Source organism: Dreissena polymorpha, chromosome 2 (assembly GCF_020536995.1).
Source record: "Dreissena polymorpha isolate Duluth1 chromosome 2, UMN_Dpol_1.0, whole genome shotgun sequence".
NCBI classification, from domain to species: Eukaryota; Metazoa; Mollusca; class Bivalvia; order Myida; family Dreissenidae; genus Dreissena; species Dreissena polymorpha.
In genome coordinates, this window is record NC_068356.1 from 20,281,041 (window position 1) to 20,300,318 (window position 19,278).

General features: G+C 35.1%; 1 protein-coding gene and 1 long non-coding RNA gene across 8 annotated transcripts in view; both read left to right on the forward strand.

Annotated features, from left to right (window-relative positions):
* Positions 1-6,656: 6,656 nt before the first annotated feature.
* LOC127866154 (uncharacterized) overlaps positions 6,657-19,278 on the forward strand; it is a 40,180-nt gene continuing 27,558 nt past the window's right edge. The window contains exons 1-2 of one of the 2 annotated variants that reach the window (XR_008042870.1): positions 6,657-6,791; positions 7,227-7,384. This is a non-coding gene — a long non-coding RNA (uncharacterized LOC127866154). Of the gene's footprint in view, positions 7,385-19,278 lie in introns of both variants that reach the window. The other variant, XR_008042869.1, reaches the window with a different exon arrangement.
* The window catches only part of LOC127866132 (SUN domain-containing protein 1-like), a 38,926-nt gene continuing 27,558 nt past the window's right edge, over positions 7,911-19,278 (forward strand). For 2 of the 6 annotated variants that reach the window (XR_008042861.1, XM_052406537.1), the window contains exons 1-3: positions 11,632-11,815; positions 14,384-14,476; positions 19,002-19,034. Coding sequence is in view for 1 of the 6 variants with exons in the window: in XM_052406537.1 (XP_052262497.1) it covers positions 11,754-11,815; positions 14,384-14,476; positions 19,002-19,034 (188 nt within the window). In the remaining 5 variants the exon portion in view is untranslated. Of the gene's footprint in view, positions 8,048-11,631; positions 11,816-14,383; positions 14,477-17,549; positions 17,959-18,049; positions 18,338-18,416; positions 18,491-19,001; positions 19,035-19,278 lie in introns of those variants that run through there. The other 4 variants (XM_052406538.1, XM_052406539.1, XM_052406540.1 and 1 more) reach the window with 4 other exon arrangements.

Here is a 19,278-nt window from a genome sequence, read left to right on the forward strand (position 1 = left end):
GCCTTTAATTTCAGTATTGATCAATTGATATCACACTAATGGATTTTAGGTAAAAAAAAAGTTGATTGAAAATGATCATAGAATATTTCATAGACTGACAAGTTGTTTAAAAAAAAATCTCATCCATTTTTATAATTTTACTACTTTAGTTACTTTTCTCCTACATAGTTACCTGAATTGCCATTCTGAGCTTTTCAAGAAAGACATACAACATTGCAAAGGAAATGTAAGTAGATAAACCGAACAAGTCTACCTTTATATGTGCTTTAAGAAATTCATTTTCGACGTAAGGCTGCAATAAGTCAAAATGTTTCCGTATGCTTTACTTGAACACACATCCACGCGATCATAATTTGACTGGTATGTTGAATCTAGTGAAATAAACATACAGTTTTTTTTGTTAAGACGTTATATTTTATAAAAAAAATCGTACCAGACATTTATCAAAATAAAGAAGAATGTGGAACATAATGCGTTTGTTGCCGCTGCAAACGTTTACACTGCTAAACAACAAAAGTATTGATAACAGTATACACATTCATCCGTATGTATAAGCAGGAAACGCTTTAATATTCTCAATCCGTCGTTCATATTTTGTTGTACATGCGTATGTTTAACAAATAAAGCTCAACGCTGACAGTTGTGACTTAAATGTTTATAAAGTATCATAAAGAGGACCATCGGCTCTAAGGCGCCAACCTAAGACCCAAAAGAAATAGACTATTCAGATCAAGTGCGAGCTGATTCGTGAGATTTGGACCAAACCAGTGACTTCTAGAGTATTAACATATTTTATTTGACCTAGCGCCCTAATTTATGAGCTCACAATACCCAGTTGAAATATCAGCCGAGATTTTACTGGGACAAATGTGCGGGAATAGTTTCATGAAGATTTGTCAATAAATGTGTCTAATATAGCGTCAACAAGTTTTCTCTATAACCATATAAGGAAAACTGCCCCGCCACTGACGGCCATGTTTTCCAATAAACCGGAAGAATTTTCCAACTCGTCCGAGAAGTCACTAGAACAAGTTTCATTAAGTTTGATTTAGATTGCACTAAAATTGGTGACTTCTAAAACCATGTTTTACTAAAACCATGTAAGGAAAATTTCTCCACCCCTGGCGGCCATGTTAACGATCCATAACCATGGTTTCCATAACCAACGATTCAACCGAACTCGGCCTAGCTGTCAATAAATCAAATGCTCTGACCAGTTTTCATAAAGATTGGATCAGTAATGTTACTTGCGTGTTTACAAGGTTTTACTATAGCCATATAAGAAACATGCATAGCCCCCATACAGCAATGTTTTTAACAATCCATAACCATTTTCGAACTCAGCCCAGATGTTTTGACTCAACGTTTCATGAAGAGTGGGCAATAAATATGACTTGTGGAGTTTAACTAGGTTTTACTAAAGACAGAAAAGGAAAACTGCCCCGCTCCCTTGTGACCATATTTTCAACCAGCCGGACCTATTTTCGAATTCGTCCAATAAATCATTGGCACACATGTTCTGCCAAAGTTTCGTGAAGATAAGACTAAAATGTGAATTCACGAGTGTTAACAACAAGGTTTTAATAAAGCCAGATAATGAAAAAATGTCCCGTCCCTTGGCGGACATGTTTTTAAACCAACCGGAACCATTTTCGAGCTCGCCCAAGATATCATTGAGACACATGCTCTTACAAACGATGTGCTCAGGTGAACTAAAAAGGCGGACATGATTCTGTAAAGAATCCGCTTTGTCCCCGTATGTCATTCCATTTGTCCTTTTTTGTTGTCCGTACTATTTCGACAACTACCGATACTGGATAGATTGTTAAAAGCAAAATTAACAGGAAACCTCATTATCAAGTGGCTGTGCGCATACTTCATGTACGCTTCCGCTTCAATCATTGGTCTAAGAGTTAATTATGTCCATTTTGTAAATTACCAAGGAAATATTTACAAATAGTTAGCTCGTTTGGTAACCAAGATTCTAAACAGATATTCAAAAGGTTGTCATATCGTACTTGTAAGATTTTTAAAATGAATTCATTGTGATTTTTGTTAGGACTTTTTCTCAGCAAATTGTTTTCATGCCAATTAAACGAGTAACGGTAAGCGTCACTTATCACAAGGATCATTTATTACGTTAACATCTACAATTGTTTCGATTTGTTGCGTTATAAAATAGGTCTTCATCTACCATAGGTTTAGTACTTGATCAGTAAGTCTAAATAATGATGAAAGACGTTAAACTGATTTAAACATGTTTTAAAATTACTTTTTGTATGGAAAATTTAGCCTCGTTCATTGTTACAGTATTATTCATTAAAGGGACTTGTCCACAGATTTGGTTATGTTTTAAAAAATTTCATTAAATGCTTTAACTTGATACATGTTAAATTTGTAACTTAAAAGCTCCTCTTTAAAAAAAGAATACAATTTAAAAAAGAAAAAAAAGTTAGCAAAACCTGGACTCCAACCACTGACCCTTTAAGTAAAAGCCCACCATTGCTTACACAATTTGTAATACATATATATATTTGTATACGCAATCCAGGTAATGTCACAACATATAAACACAATCACAACTCTTCAAATTCTTCTCTCGTTTCGCGTTTGCAACGCGTCAAAATTTTCAGGTTTTTAAATCTTAAAAATATGTATATAATTGGCAGTTTAGAGCATGGTCAGTATAATTGTTTCCTCGCAAATAACACAAATTTGCAAATCTGAAAGTTTTTTTCCAATTAAGTCAATTTACCAAAACATGAATCGGTCACTTTAAATGATGTAAAATGGAGTTGCAGTTTAAATTTAACAAAATAAACTGTTCTCATTAACATATGCATATAAGTCAGGTGGGGATTTGTACAGGACTTCAATAACCCCGCGGTGTTAGATTTTACTAAACGCACGAGCATCCTTAAACTCAACACACCGTCACACGTTGCGTTATGCACGAGTAGAGAAATCGGAATTCATGACAATGCATATAATGTGATATTCTATTTCCGCTTTCAGTGTAAATTAAATCCTTACACACGAAATTCAATTGATCTATACAAAAGACAATAAATTGAATTATAATAAGTGACCGTGGTTAGTTGATTGAATGAGGTTTAAAAAATCACTTGGCCTCAGAGTTCCTTAAGTAACAACTATGTCTTTGCGTATTTTGCTATACAGATAGGATAGGGCCCCATATTACTTAAACAACAGAGGCGCATTTACGTCTCGAAAACTGGAAAAATATGTAATTACGAGCGGCACTCACATGATTTGCGAAGTTATAACATTATGAATGGAACTTATGTTTCGGACGAAACAAACACAATAGCGTAAGCATTTGCCCGCTAACTGATATTGGATATTAAATGCACATCTACCTTGTGGCGCCTAATAAATGCATTTAGTTATTAAAAAACAACCATAATAGGGCAAGCTTTTATGAAAAAGAAAACGATTATGCATACTTACTTATTTGAGTTTGACAGTTGACACGAACTAACACAAAAAATGACCTCACTCACAGCCAATAATTTTTAAGTTAACTCAATTACAAGACGTTTCTTAAGCTATTTTTGTGCACATGTATAACTGTTTGCGACAACATTGTTGATTTGCTCGTTGGGAAATGTAATGCCATCGGCATTTTTTCTCCGGCACCATATTATGTAACATGAAAAGTGAATCCCAATTTAGTAATAAACTACTAGTATATACATATTAAAAGAGCATATGTATTTTTATTTAGTTTTTTTTTGTAAATTGTGCATATCAAAATATAACTATGATGATGTCAATAAATTGTCTAAAAACAAGAGGGTCAAGATGGTCATTGAGCGCCCAACTGAGTTGATTGACAACAACAATAGTGTGAGACTTGACATGAGGATCTAGTTTTTTACCCGCCTTGATTCTGACAGAGTTCCATCAAGCATGAGTCACAAATGAGGGATCCAGAGTTGTAAGACGGTTTTTATAAGGACCAGGTGAACTAGTTTTTTTTTGCTGCGTGAAACCCATATTCAAACTCAGCATTCTGACCAAGTTTCATCAAGAGTCATGAATGTGACTCTAGAGTGGTAACAAAGTTTTTGTATAAATCGATATGGTGACCTAGTTTTTGACGCACATGACCCAGTTTCTAACTCAGCCTAGATATTTACTTTAACATTCTGACTAATCTTCATTAAGATTGAGTTATGGACCCTAGAGTGATAACACGGTTTTTATAAGATTGCCAAAGTTGACTACGGTTTTCGGCGCTAGATTCCAACATTGAACAAGGTTTGATTACAAGTGTGGCATTTAGAGTAATAACGAGCTTATAGTTGACGACTCACACCGGATATTGGGTGATAACAATAGTTCTCCTTGAGCACTTCGTGCTCAGATGAGCTAAAATATATTGCCAAAATAAAAATACAAACGTTATATGTTGTTCTGCAGTATTAAAAACACACACACAACGACAACATGCTTTTGATGAAATATGTGACTAAATCACTGTACCACTCTATGAACCTCTTTTTGCAACAAACTTAGTGGTGATTTCCATACTCGATACAGATTATTTATTACTGAATACACCAAGAGTATGACAATATCACGATATTGCTAAAGCTGCAATTTAATGTTGCTTTATATCTACAATTTTGGTCAATCGGTTGCTGAAACCAACGCATAATAATCATCATTCCCATGATAGTTCAGACTGTTGTAGTGTGCTGGAAGAAGATAATCCATTGGGACGGACGACCGCTCGTTCACATTGTCCGTTCAGATTTTATTCTGACGGCCTCTAACGTACCCTGGAGAACAGTCTTGCACATAAAGTAGGTCTTGCCCAGAGAGTCGGGCCTGGTGACGAGTTCAAACCAATCCAGCTCTCGTCATTTGACTGTGGCCAGGAGGGCTTCTTTTTTTGTGGGTCACAACTGCTGCTGTTATTGTCAGGACGTAATTGTTGGTCGTTGGCTCTATGTAGGAAATGCGGAAAAATCTTCGCATACACTTGTGCTCAAAGGCATGTATCCTGCGTTTTGTGTCCAACTGAAATGTTCAGGTCTCGCAGTCGTATAGTAGGATGGTGACCACAAGAGACTTGTACAACCTGTGCTTGGTGGGGAAGCTGATGACGCTACTTGTCCACAGCATGCTCAGTCCGGCAATCGCTTTGGTCGCCATAACAATTGTTATTCGGATCTCAGTGGTACTGGTACCATCCTTGGACAGGATTGTTCCCAAATACTTGAAACTGGTCACTTCATACATTTTATCGCCGTCCATTGTGATGTCCGTCCAGGTATTTTTCGTTCTGGTCAATATGGTCAATATGATCTTCGACTTCTCCGTGCTGATCCCCATCTCGTATGCTCCTGCTCTTTCATATTTTCATAGTGAGGTCTTTGAGTTCACTCCTTGTGCCTCCCATGAGGTCAATTCCATAGGCGAATCTCAAGTTGAATATGGGTCTGCAACCGATGACGATGGGGATGTGAGGGTCTTAAAGGGTCTCCTGCACGATCTTTTTAATGAAAAGCAACAGGCACTCAAGCCACACGCGGTCGTTAATTTTCTTAATGTCGATTTATTTTTTGAAAAGTTCATGTTGGTGTTGCAGATGTTTCTCAATTATGACTCTGCAGCTAAGATTTGCTCAATGTGCTCCGTCTAACTCTGAATCCAGCCTGCTTTTAACGCCTGCAGTTCCTCGACACTGTTTTCATTTGGTTGAAGGTGATGCATAACATGACTTTGGTTGTATGGTTTATGAGGATGATGGTGCGAAAATTCTTCCAGAGACTAGGCCCAATTCTTGACCATTTCTTTTCCCAAATTTTCTGGCATAGTGCCAACATCGCTGCAGTCGTTGCCTCTCATCCGTGCTAAATCAGATCGGAAAGGACGATGTCAACTCCAAGAGATTTTCCTGCATTCAAAGATCTGTCAATAAATGGTATATCTTTTAAATTGTTCATAGATTTTTGTTGAAACAAATTCGAGCACACAACTTCACATGAATGAACAAAACAGGAAAGCATGATCATCCGATGCTTTATAACAAAGTTCATCTCTATGGGGCTGGGAATGCTGTAGAAGCCGAATATTTCATGTTTATTATAAGACAATGTAAACATTGGCCTGTTTATGAACTTATGCATATTTTGTATTAAAGTTTCATGTGAAGAGAAATTTGATAAATAAGTTATTTCAAAAACGCCCCATACTTATGTGTCTTATGATACTGTGAATAAATTGTCATTAAAAATAACTTTCTTAAATTCCGACGTCTACGATCTTGAAAAAGAACACGAAGGAAGCAAAACACCGTGAAGCCGAAAGGGCGTATTCATTTAAAGGGGCCTTTTAACATATTTTGGCATGTTTTGAAGTTTGTCATTTAATGCTTTACATCGATCAATGTAAACATTGGATCTAAAAAGCTCCAGTAAAAAGTTAAGAATAAAATTTAAAAAAAAAAACGAAAAAAAGTAACCCTCAGCAGGACTCGAACCATGCACTGGCCCCTAAAGTCCTGGAGTAAAAAGTCTGCGCATTAGACCACTCGACCATCTTTCCTTTTACAAGTAAAGATGTATTTTATATTTATGCCCCCCTTCGAAGAAGAGGGGGTATATTGCTTTGCTCATGTCGGTCGGTCGGTCTGTCGGTCCGTCCACCAGGTGGTTGTCAGACGATAACTCAAGAACGCTTGGGCCTAGGATCATGAAACTTCATAGGTACATTGATCATGACTCGCAGATGACTCCTATTGATTTTGAGGTCACTAGGTCAAAGGCCAAGGTCAAAGTGACCAGAAATAGTAAAATGGTTTTTGAATGATAACTCAAGAACGCATACGCCTAGGATCATGAAACTTCATGGGTAGATTGATCATGACTTGCAAATGGCCCCTATTGATTTTGAGGTCACAAGGTCAAAGGTCAAGGTCACGGTGACCCGAAATATTAAAATGGTTTCCGGATGATAACTCAAGAACGCATACGCCTAGGATCATGAAACTTCATGGGTAGATTGATCATGACTCACAGATGACCCCTATTGATTTTGAGGTTACTAGGTTAAAGGTCAAGGTCACGGTGACCCAAAATAGTAAAATGGTTTTCGGATGATAACTAAAGAACGCATACGCCTAGGATCATGAAACTTCATAGGTAGATTGATCATGACTTACAGATGACCCCTATTGATTTTGAGGTCACAAGGTCAAAGGTCAAGGTCACGGTGACCCGAAATAGTAAAATGATTTTCGGATGATAACTCAAGAACGCCTTTGCCTAGGAACATGACACTTCATAGGTACATTGATCGTGACCCGCAGATGACCCCTATTGATTTTCAGGTCACTAGGTCAAAGGTCAAGGTCACAGTGACAAAAATCGTATTCACACAATGGCTGCCACTACAACGGACGGCCCATATGGGGGGCATGCATGTTTTACAAACAGCCCTTGTTCATATAAGCGATCCTCGTAGTTTCACAAAATATAACGCCAACAACAGAACTCTCCAAATTATGCAATCGTTTCGCGTTGCAACGCTTTATAATTTTCAGGTTTTTAAATCGTCAAAAGATGCATATAAAGGCTATTTTAAAGCATGGTAAATGTTCAGTATTACGGTTTCCTCACAAATATCATTACTAAAACGAAAATTTGCGGATATGAAACAACTTTTTTTCAATTTTGTCAATTTACCAAACTATGAAAAGGCCCCTTTAAGGCTTAGCGGGTGAAAATATACGTAACTGCTAGGCGAAAAACACGAAAACGATGCCAATGTGCAAATCAGTTACATCTTACATAACTTACACACATTCAGCTCCTGTCTTCGCATGCCCTCCTGTTATTGAAAGGGGTTAAATACTAGCATAACATGTCCATATATCCCTACTCAATTCCACTCGAATTCCGTCTAAATTTTTCGTTCAGTGGGGACTAAGTTACTGTTTGGTATTGGCTTTGAGGCAAAGCGGAAGTTACACTTCGTCTGCAAGAACAAAATAAACACATTCACGGATAATAAGGTTAAATTAAGAAAGTTCTGCGTTAATAAAATAAAAGTGATACATTTTTTTATTCTCTTTTTGCGATTAATGTTTATCTTATACATTCAGCTTCTTTTTCTTTTATGTCGATAAATAGAACATAGAGAAATTCGAATAATGTTCGGATTATAACGTTCGGATGATTTTAATTCGAATCTTTTTTTGCCGTTTGTCAATTATAATTTTGTAAAACTTGTTTAAAATGCAAATAAAAATGTTTGTTCCTTTTATCAACCGACTGTCTTTGTACTGTTTAGAATGATCGCCATGTTTCTTAAAATGTTAAATACAATTTCTCAATTTGATTTATTCCCACAAGATTTTAGGTAACAACGATATTTCTAGTAGAATATGTGGGACCTGAATCCGTGAATATTTGAAGCAAATAATAACTTAATAATAGGCATGCTTTATTGGCAAACTGTTAACTTTATAACCTCTTTTAAATACAAAAATAGATATTAGTGTCAGCCTTTGACATTTTTCTGTTTTTGGTAAAATAATTCTTGATCACATAATTAGTTATTTCAACATGAACACAAGTTTGCTGATGTTATTTTTCACAATGTTCTGCTTTTCACTTTGTTTTCAAGTATGAGCAATGAATTCATTTGTGATCTATGACCTTGAAATAGCTGTTTGTAGTATTTGAGACGGCTTTTCATTCAGTGATTTTTTAAAGCTTATTTTGAGCCAAAATTTAGTCCAGTTCTGTTGTTTGAAACAGAAAGGTATACATTTTCTCATATAAATGCTTTTAAGTTCCCCTTTCAATTTAAGCTTTATTTTGATTTTTTTAATTAGATTTAGTCAAAATGACTATCCCATATTCTCATAGTATCGGCACTCCTCATTGTATCATGCCCTAAACTAAAATCCCTCAAGAAGTGCTAGACAGTAAATGTTTTTCCATTTTTAGTAGTGTTAATTTATTTGCTGTCTTTTAATGACTATTACGACAATCTTTCTAATGATTTGCGGTTTTCTTTGAAAGTATGTCATGTTTATTCCAAGGCGATATTATGATTACACAGAATTGTGTTTCATTGTTTTTGGTTTATTAGTAGGTTTATCAAATGTTGTATAAGTCCCTTATTTAAAAAAAATAATAATAATTTAGGAGAAACATGAAAAAGAGTTGTGTTTTTCCATTTAGAAACTATTGATATAAAAAGAACTTGTGCATATTAAAGGGATCTTGCCACGGTTTGGTAAATTGACAAAATTGAAAAAAGTTGTAATGTTTCAGATTCGCAAATTTTCGTTTTAGTTATGATATTTGTAAGGAAACAGTATTACTGAACATTAACCATAGTCTAATATAGCCATTTTATGTATCTTTTGACGATTTGAAAACCTAAAAATTATAAAGCGTTGCAACGCGAAACGATTGAATAATTTGGAGAGTTCTGTTGTTGTCGTTTAAATTTACGAAACTACGAAGATTGCTTATATAAGGTAAAAAATACTTACACTGTGTATACTCGGCGGAATAGCCGAGAGAGCTAATGCGTTTTTACTTCAGACTATATCCAGGACTCCAGGGGTCACTGGTTCGAGCCCTGGTACAGGCTACTTTTTTTTCCTTTTTTAAATTTTATTCTTGATTTTTTTCTGGTGCTTTTAAGATCCAATGTTTACATTTATCAATATAAAGCATTTAATGACAAACTTCAAAATATGCAAAAATCTGTGAAAAGGCCCCTTTAACAAACCTTTGCAGCCAATCGGAAGGGCTGATACAATAAGAAATGGTGTACATGATACTGATTACTACATGGATTTTAGTCTCGCCAGTAGTTTGGCAAAACATTCCCGATTTTAAACCAGTTTTTGCTGTTATGTCCAAGAATTCCCATTAAACTAAAAATTGACACATTAAACATGTATGTTTTCAATCTTTTCACTAGAAATATTTAGATGTTTTCAATAAGAGGGCACACTTGCTAAGATAGAGTCATTTATGATTTATGGTAAACAATTCCTTTTTTTTTTGTCAAACCAAGTTTGATCATAATGTACCTTAGCATTTAAAGCAAAGCATTTAATAAATTACATATAACAAGATAGATTAAAAACATTTAGACATGCAAATCTGATTTTTTTGTCATTAAATAACCCTCATCCAAAGGCCTGTCGTTAAGAAAGATAGACAGTGTTGATGTAAATGTTTTTTTGTTGGTTAAAATGATCTTCCCTAAAATTAGTAAGATCAAAGTTACAAGTATTTTATGTGATGTTTTTTTTTAACAATTCCTAGCTTCATAATGTCTACATATAATTAAAAGAGGATGAAAATAGTTAACAATCCTATAATTTGAGACTCCCAGACTCATAATGCCCAAGGAAGGCATGAACACAAGCTTGGAGATGAAGCTGCTGTGTGTCACTCTTTTTATCAAGCGCCTATTAGTTTAAATAAAGCAACGTTAACAGTCCACTGACGTCTTGTATTAATCTGCCATGTTTTATTAGTCATTTTGTGGTAGGTATGATAAGTCACTGTATTTACTCAAATGCCTGTAATATGAATTTGAAATGATAAAATACAACTTCCAAAATTTGGAGTCATATAACAGTGAACAATCTGGATTTCTAAAAAAAATTAAGTCACCTTTTTTCATATTTTGGCTTAGTAAGGCTCGATTGGTCATTGTCGGCTCAGGTACTACTTACATGTACCCCGGATACTCCTAAGTATACTTACAAGTACCCCGGGTGCGGTAAATATACTTAATCGTACCAACTCGATATTAGACTGTACCCGAGTTGTATTCCTGCCCAAAATCTGATGTCATAAAACACGCTACTGATTATCTTAAACAAAATTCTCTTAAAAAAACTGCATCAATGTACTTTTTGAGTATGATTTTCAATAATATAGAGGCCATTTTACAGAAAATTGACATAAATGTGAATATAATTAGTATAAAAAAAATTAATCAACAACGACCGATTTAGCGGTGAATTTCCCGCGTACGTTTTAGTATATTTACCGTACCCGGAGTACATGTAAGTATACTTAAGAGTACCCGGGGTACATGTATGTAGTACCCGAGCCAACAATGACCTATTGAGCCTATGTAAGAGGGTGTCCGAAAATTCACTGTCCGAAATTGCGAAAAATTACAGGGATTACGGTATTTATTATATGTACTCTCCAACTAATATTAAGAAGCACTTGTCAATAGTTTACCATTATCCTAGGCAAAAGATAATGGAAACCATTATAATAAGTATGTGGAACATGGGATCGTTTGCAATATAACGATGACGGGCTTAAGTCAAGAGATCAAATTAAAGTAATAGACCAGTCGCCTGCTGTCAATCAAACTCACGAAATAATCAATCATATTTCGTTTATTGCGGCCACATGGTCCGACAAACAAAGACTGTCGGAGTAATGGATAAAGCGTTTTATGAAAACACAACTTAGTGGGCGGAGCGATCTCGTATTTGGCGACTGGTCAATTGCTCAAAAATAACATAATCACACGTGCTTTTGTGTACATGCATGGTTGAGCGACCGTGACTGCTTCTAAAAATATCATCCAATGGTTGCTTAGTACACAATTACATTTTGACAGGTCGCTAAAAGACGCCGAAAGTATGTTTATTTTTTTTGTGCATTGCAAATAAATAGTAGTTTATTTATTTCGATTGACATTTTGCATGTGCTTTTATAATGCGTCGGATATCGCCCATGAAACGACATAAGAGAGCCGCAAACAGACAAACGAAGCGAGAGTAAGTGCAAGCTTCCGACTCCTCTTAATCATTAATGAGCATTTGCTCATTAGTGAGTTTCCGTTTGTGATGCGATTTGGAGATAATAACGAACTGTAGCCAATTTACTCGACACAAAAATGGTTTTATCTTTTCAAACGATCAGCGTAGCTGTTGATGCATCCTAAAATGCCATTTAAAAATATGTATAGTCTAGTACCCGAAATGATTCGTCCCATCCGCCATACTTAATGAACTTACGAGACAAAATAAATAGGCAATCGTTTGCCATGTTTGTAATGAACTTATTGATATGTTTCAATATTTTAATGCATGCTTGATACTATTGTTAAAACAAATATCAGTTATGATTGTATAGTGGAACCATTGTTATTTTGTAAGAAGTTTATAAATTATTAAAGAATGCATAAGTCACATGTATAGGTGTGTTCGTAATAATACATGTTCTATTCTGCAGTTTAAATACACAAGGACTTGTGTGTGTTTGAGTGTTTCCTACTTTAGGCTTAATTTCCTGCTCTTTATATTTTATTGTTTTACTGCAGGACATTCATTGTTGGGGTGGTATTGTTCGCTTTGGCTGGGTTGGTGATGGTGGTGGAACTCGGGAGTATCTGGAGGACACTCCACTTTTCCAGTATTGTTACACATGCGCATTTGGTAGAAGTGGAACTTAACCTGTGTCAAAATCTGAGAGGCGATTGTATTAACCACTTAACTAGCAGAAGAGCCATAGGAACTGTTGAACATGTCTAGAATGAGAAGCATAAACAAAAAATGACCCAACCCTTGAAAAATAGAGTTCTAAAATAAAAATAAAAGTGTTGTATACAAGCCCAGTTTTACTAGTCCATATGTTTCATGATAATTGATGTTATGCCAGCATTTAGCAAACATAATTCAACATGCATGTGAAATTGTGAATTTATCATCACTGAAAAGGTGGTTTAAAGATATATCAATAAACATTTAACAGCTGATTGGGTGGACCATTTTGTGGAGGAGTATGCATTCCTTTACATTTTCATCCGCCAAAACTTAGGTCTTATAGTCATTCACATAGTCACGATACGAAATACATATTTGAGAGGCATATGGTCAAAACTGTTAAGAAGAAGACTGTTATTTGGTATCCGGACAATCGCTCCTACGCTTAATTTGACAGGGCGGATAGTCGCTCCTACGATGTTTTGACAGGGCGGACAGTCGCTCCTACATTATTTTGCCAACCCGGACAATCGCTCCTACATTATTTTGTCAACCCTGACAGTCACGCCAAAATGTAGTATACGCCGATCAAAGGCTAACAACTATAATTAACCGACAATTAAAATTACTGACTTGTTAAAAGTAAGGCCAATTCAACATGAGCCGATCAATGTGATTTTAATTAATTTATTTACTTATTAAACCCCCCTTCGAAGAAGAGGGGGTATATTGCTTTGCTCATGTCGGTCTGTCGGTCGGTCCGTCCACCAGGTGGTTGTCAGACGATAACTCAAGAACGCTTGGGCCTAGGATCATGAAACTTCATAGGTACATTGATCATGACTCGCAGATGACCCCTATTGAATTTGAGGTCACTAGGTCAAAGGTCAAGGTCACGGTGACCCAAAATAGTAAAATGGTTTTTGAATGATAACTCAAGAACCCATACGCCTAGGATCATGAAACTTCATGGGTAGATTGATCATGACTTGCAGATGACGCCTATTGATTTTGAGGACACTAGGTCAAAGGTCAAGGTCACGGTGACCCGAAATAGTAAAATGGTTTCCGGATGATAACTCAAGAATGCATACGCCTAGGATCATGAAACTTCATGGGTAGATTGATCATGACTCGCAGATGACCCCTATTGATTTTGAGGTCACTAGGTCAAAGGTCAAGGTCACGGTGACCCGAAATATTAAAATGGTTTTCGGATGATAACTCAAGAACGCATATACCTAGGAGTGACTCGCAGATGACCACTATTGATTTTCAGGTCGCTAGGTCAAAGGTCAAGGTCACAGTGACAAAAAAGGTATTCACACAATGGCTGCCACTACAACGGACAGCCCATATGGGAGGCATGCATGTTTTACAAACAGCCCTTGTTAAGAAACTAGGTTACAGTTTGTCGATTATTTAAAAGTAATTTAGCAAACAATATGTATATATTGTAATGTCCCGCACCTTCAAATTCACTTCAAACATAGTTTGTTAATAAGTAAATTAATTAATTAAAATCACATTGATCAGCTCATGTTGAATTGGCTTACTTTTAACAATTTTGCATTATTAATTGTCGGTTAATTATAGGTGTTAGCCTTTGATTGGCGTATACTACGTTTTGCCGTTGAGTCAAAATAATGTAGAAGCAACAATCGGGGTTGGCAAAATAATGTAGGAGCAACTCTCTGCCCTGTCAAAACATCGCAGGAGCGACTGTCTGCCCTGTCAAAACATCGTAGGAGCGACTGTCCGCCCTGTCAAATTTAGCGTAGGAGCTATTGTCCGGGATTCCTGTTATTTATACTTGAAGACAATTTTAGAAAAATTTAATTGTGTCTGTGTGTTCTTCAGAGAAACTATTGTTGGAAAGCAAACATATACTGTCATACAGAAAACTCCCACAACATCGTATGAAAATTATCTTCAAGATGAAAGATGGGACATGTAAGTGTTGTTTGGTTGTTATAACTATTAAATAACCAATTGGTTTTTAAAAAAGTTTTTATTGTTAACTTGTACATTTGCTATAGCTTTGGCTGTAAATAAATAGTAAGAAAGGTAATGTTTAGCATATTTTTGATACATTGTATAAGCTCTTGACAATTATTGAGATTCTTTATTATGCCCCCCCTTCGAAGAAGAGGGGGTATATTGCTTTGCACATGTCGGTCTGTTGGTCGGTCCGTCCACCAGGTGGTTTCCGGATAATAACTCAAGAATGCTTGGGTCTAGGATCATGAAACTTCATAGGTACATTGATCATGACTGGCAGATGACCCCTATTGATTTTGAGGTCACTAAGTCAAAGGTCAAGGTCACGGTGACCCGAAATATTAAATGGTTTCCGGATGATAACTCAAGAACGCTTAGGCCTAGGATCATGAAACTTGATAGGTAGATTGATCATGACTCGCAGATGACCCCTATTGATTTTCAGGTCACTAGGTCAAAGGTCAAGGTCACAGTGACCCGAAAAAGTAAAATAGTTTCCGGATGATAACTCAAGAACACTTAGGCCTAGGATCATGAAACTTGATAGGTAGATTGATCATGACTCGCAGATGACCCCTATTGATTTACAGGTCACTAGGTCAAAGGTCAAGGTCACAGTGACCCGAAATAGTAAAATGGTTTCCGGATGATTACTCAAGAACGCTTATGCCTAGGATCATGAAACTTGGTAGGTAGATTGATTATGGCTGGCAGATGACCCCTATTGATTTTCAGGTCACTAGTTTTCAATTGAGGCAAATTTCATTTTACAACACTTCAACTACATGACAAATTTAAAACACATATTTTTGATCATATCCTGTTATATACTAGAATATGTAACTATAACATGCATACAAATGATCAGTGAACACAGTCATTGTCTTACAGACTGAGTTCAGCTTAGTAATAATTTTTTCATTTGATAAACACAAGATTTATTTGGGTATATTTACTAAAATTGTTGTAATGAAACCAGAATGAGATATGTAAATACGAATAACACAAGGATAGTACATATATTATTCCATTGGGACCTACTGTTAACTTGACAAGTAATAATCCTTTTACATGAGGTACGTACACACGGTTCACCAGCCTTTTATTACTTTAATAACAATGGTATTAATAGCCTGCAGCAATTGTGCATGACCACATATTATCTGTTAATGTATGGATTTAATAGTCAATGTTAACCAATATGGTTCATGTTGGTAGTACATTTAAACTTGATACTTTTAAATGTAGACTAATTTTGTGTGCATTTTTCTGTTGATCATTGATTGTTGAGTGTCAATTCTCCTGGCAGAGATTTTAATTATTTGGATTGTAACCTTATCACTATGTTTCTGGGATATTTATATAAAAAGGGAAGAAGGGAAATGGGGAAATTCCCAATAAGGTTTAATGTCAATTTCGGGGAAAGACCATATTTATTGAGACATTTTGATTGAGGACAGCCCTAGCTTTGATCCTGACCAGTTGAAGCCTTTCAGACTTGCAAGTTTTCTATGTCTTTGCATTAATCCCAATTCACACAAGCATAAATCTATGTACATCATTGTATTTTGTGGTATGTCTCTATATTTTTAGGTCACATGAACACATGCTTATTGTGAGCTTTTGTGATCGCCCTTTGTCCGTTGTTTGCTATGTGTCATCAACACTTACCTTGTTAACTTTCTTGGGGCCAGATTAATTTCCAATCTTCATTATTAAATATTTTTCCATTGATGTTTTGGTTGAATTCGAAAGTGGGTCATATGAGGTTGAAGACTAGGTCATGAGGTCCAATTAAAAAAAAGCTCACCAACACTCCAGAAGGAACAATTTAAGTCTAGTTCATTAAATTTGGTCAGAACATTTTTTCTAATGATATCTCAGGTGAGTTCAAAAATGGTTCCATTAATAATTTAATAATTTATGTTGAAGAACATGGCTATTGGCTACAAGGGCGTGGGATAGTTATCCTGATATGGATAAAGTGAAACCTTGTTAACACTCTGGAATTCACATTTTAAGTTCAATTATCATAAAACTTCCAAAACTTGAAGAGTTGTTCTTATGATATCTGGGCTGAATTAAAAAAAAGTCCAGTCCGGTGCAAAACATGGTCGCTAAAGAGGTGAAGTATTCCTTATATGATTGACTGTTATATTGAAAACTTGTTTGCTCTCTTAAAGTGACTTTTTTGCCCAAACTTAATGAAACATGCTCAGGATGTTTGTTTGAATGATATCTCAATTGAGTTTAAAAATGGTCCCTTTCTCGTGATAATATTTTTGTAATGATTATGATGATTGCTGTTGATGCCAATCATAATTATCATCGATGGTGTTGGTGTTGATGATGATAATGATTATGATGGTGATAATGATGACAATGGTAATAATGATCATGTAGATGATGATTATGGTGATGATGATACTGTTTATGGTTTCAGAAACATGAACAAACACCCAAATTTATAATTATACTGAATTACTCAAATTAAATATTTTCACCAATTCAGATTGATTATATTTATTTTTCATAAAAATACATAGTTATAAATCCAGTAAATTGTCAAGAACTATTTCATTTAAATATTATTTGACCTTTCATCCAATATACTTAGTATGTCAGGTGAGGAACTGTAATTGGAATCTATCCATTTGATCTATAAATTATTCACAAAACAAAGATTGAGAGACAACCTGCTAATGGCTAATTGGTTTGTTCCAGTAGAGTTGTCTCCCACAAAGAAATTTTAGGTTTAACCATGTACATACATACATTATGTGTAGCAGTGTAGAAAATATTTTAAATCATCAAAATTGTTTCATAGTATTGTGAGAAAAATTAAATATATGTTTCATAAAACACTGGTATCCCCTTGAACTCCACATTTGCCAAATAGTATAGTTCTGTCGCGTTTTAATTTATATCTTATTTAAATTACCACCTGTCATATTATATTTTCATGGCCAGGTTGCTTTATAATAATTGTTATTATGCGATTGGGAATTACAATTATTCATACTGACTAGGCTAGTAGCATTACTAGAATCCACTAATTAACAATGCAGCTACGAAAACATATTAATAGCTGTTTATAAGTCCCGCCACTGTGACGTATTTGATGTATTCAAGTCACTCAGTTGGTAAACAGGTTTTTGGCTGACTGACTTTTGCATTTTATTCACTGCATTTTATTCTGGTGGCAATCTGATATCTGTATGCATAACAATTAGGCTCTATGAAAAATTGATTATACAAAAAGCATTGTTACTTGTTATTAAATGGCAACTGGATAATCTTTATTAAGTTGTTTTAAAGGATTTCACACTGTGTTAATCTAAGCATTTAAACAATTTAAACACCAGTAATTGACATCACAATGTATAAACTAACAACAACTGTGGATTTATTGATGGCCATTACAATGGGTTAAGGTATGGAATTAAAACTTTGTAGAACATTTGATTGTGTATGTGTCAATAGTACTATTTACCTCAGTCATCACATTAGATAAGTAAACAATGAGCTGGCATGGTGAACTATTTCTATGTACTGTTATTGACTTGTTGAATTTATTTGTGTATTTGTTAGCATCTACTAGTAGCAACACAATCTTATGTCAAATAAAGACATGCTCTTGTATCCAAGCTGAATAGCTTTAGGAGAGAGTTAAAGTAGATGTTGATAAATGGGCTGGATGCTTAATTGCTTTACTTAATTTCAACCTTGATTACCAAACAGTTTTGCTTCCCAACTGAAGGATTTAGAAACTACTGTTGAAATGTAATTTGACTGGAGAATACATATTTATGTGTAAGTTACAGTTTTCACTTGTTGGCAAGTTTATCAACTGTTTGCTATCAGTTGTAGACACATTAAATGTGTTAATGTACTGGAATTAGTGTAGTTTAACTTTCTACCTGTGCACTGAACATGAATAATGTCTTAAGGCAAAACCTGGGAAAGGTAATGGATCATGTAATTTATTCACATAACATAACATTTAGCTAGGTTAGTTACAGGCTGGTGGTTTAATTTTACCTGTATGTGTGAATCATTGCCCGCCAAGTTTAAAACTCTAAGCCATACATAAGGCTTGCATTAATTTAAATTCAGACATCTTATTGCTTTTGTGAGAACTTTGGGATGAGCAGATTATTCAAACCTTATTTATTGTGGCTTTCATCCAAACTGGACACAGAGTGAGTTTTACATAAACAATCATGCTTTTAAATCTTAAAGCTCTTTTTGTAGATTTGTTTCCAAGCATTTTGCTGATGAAAGTAAATTGTGTGTTCATGATGGATAATTGTTAGCTTAGAATTATGTTATGTGCAATAATTACTTAAGGTTAATAACATATTATGTGGGATTATGTCTTAATTTATTTATACAAGGTGTGTTTATGTCGTTGGCAATAAAGTATAAGCAACTGCCAGTAACATTAAGTTTACCTGTCTATACTTTACTATTTCAGTTTACCAAAGACAGACTACACATATGCTAAAAGGTATTAACATTTTAGTGTTTTTTTGCTGATAATTCCCAAGTAGACATTAACATTATTTTCATAATTATGATACATGTATGTATAATTAATGTATTTGTTTAGATAATTGTAAGAGAATGTAGATATATCTTGCTTTCAGTCAACAGGTGTTATAAATCTGTGTTAATGCTTTTTGGTTGGTTAAACAACTGTTAATATGCCATAACCATCTACTTTAATGTTGGCTAATAATTATATGTTTGTA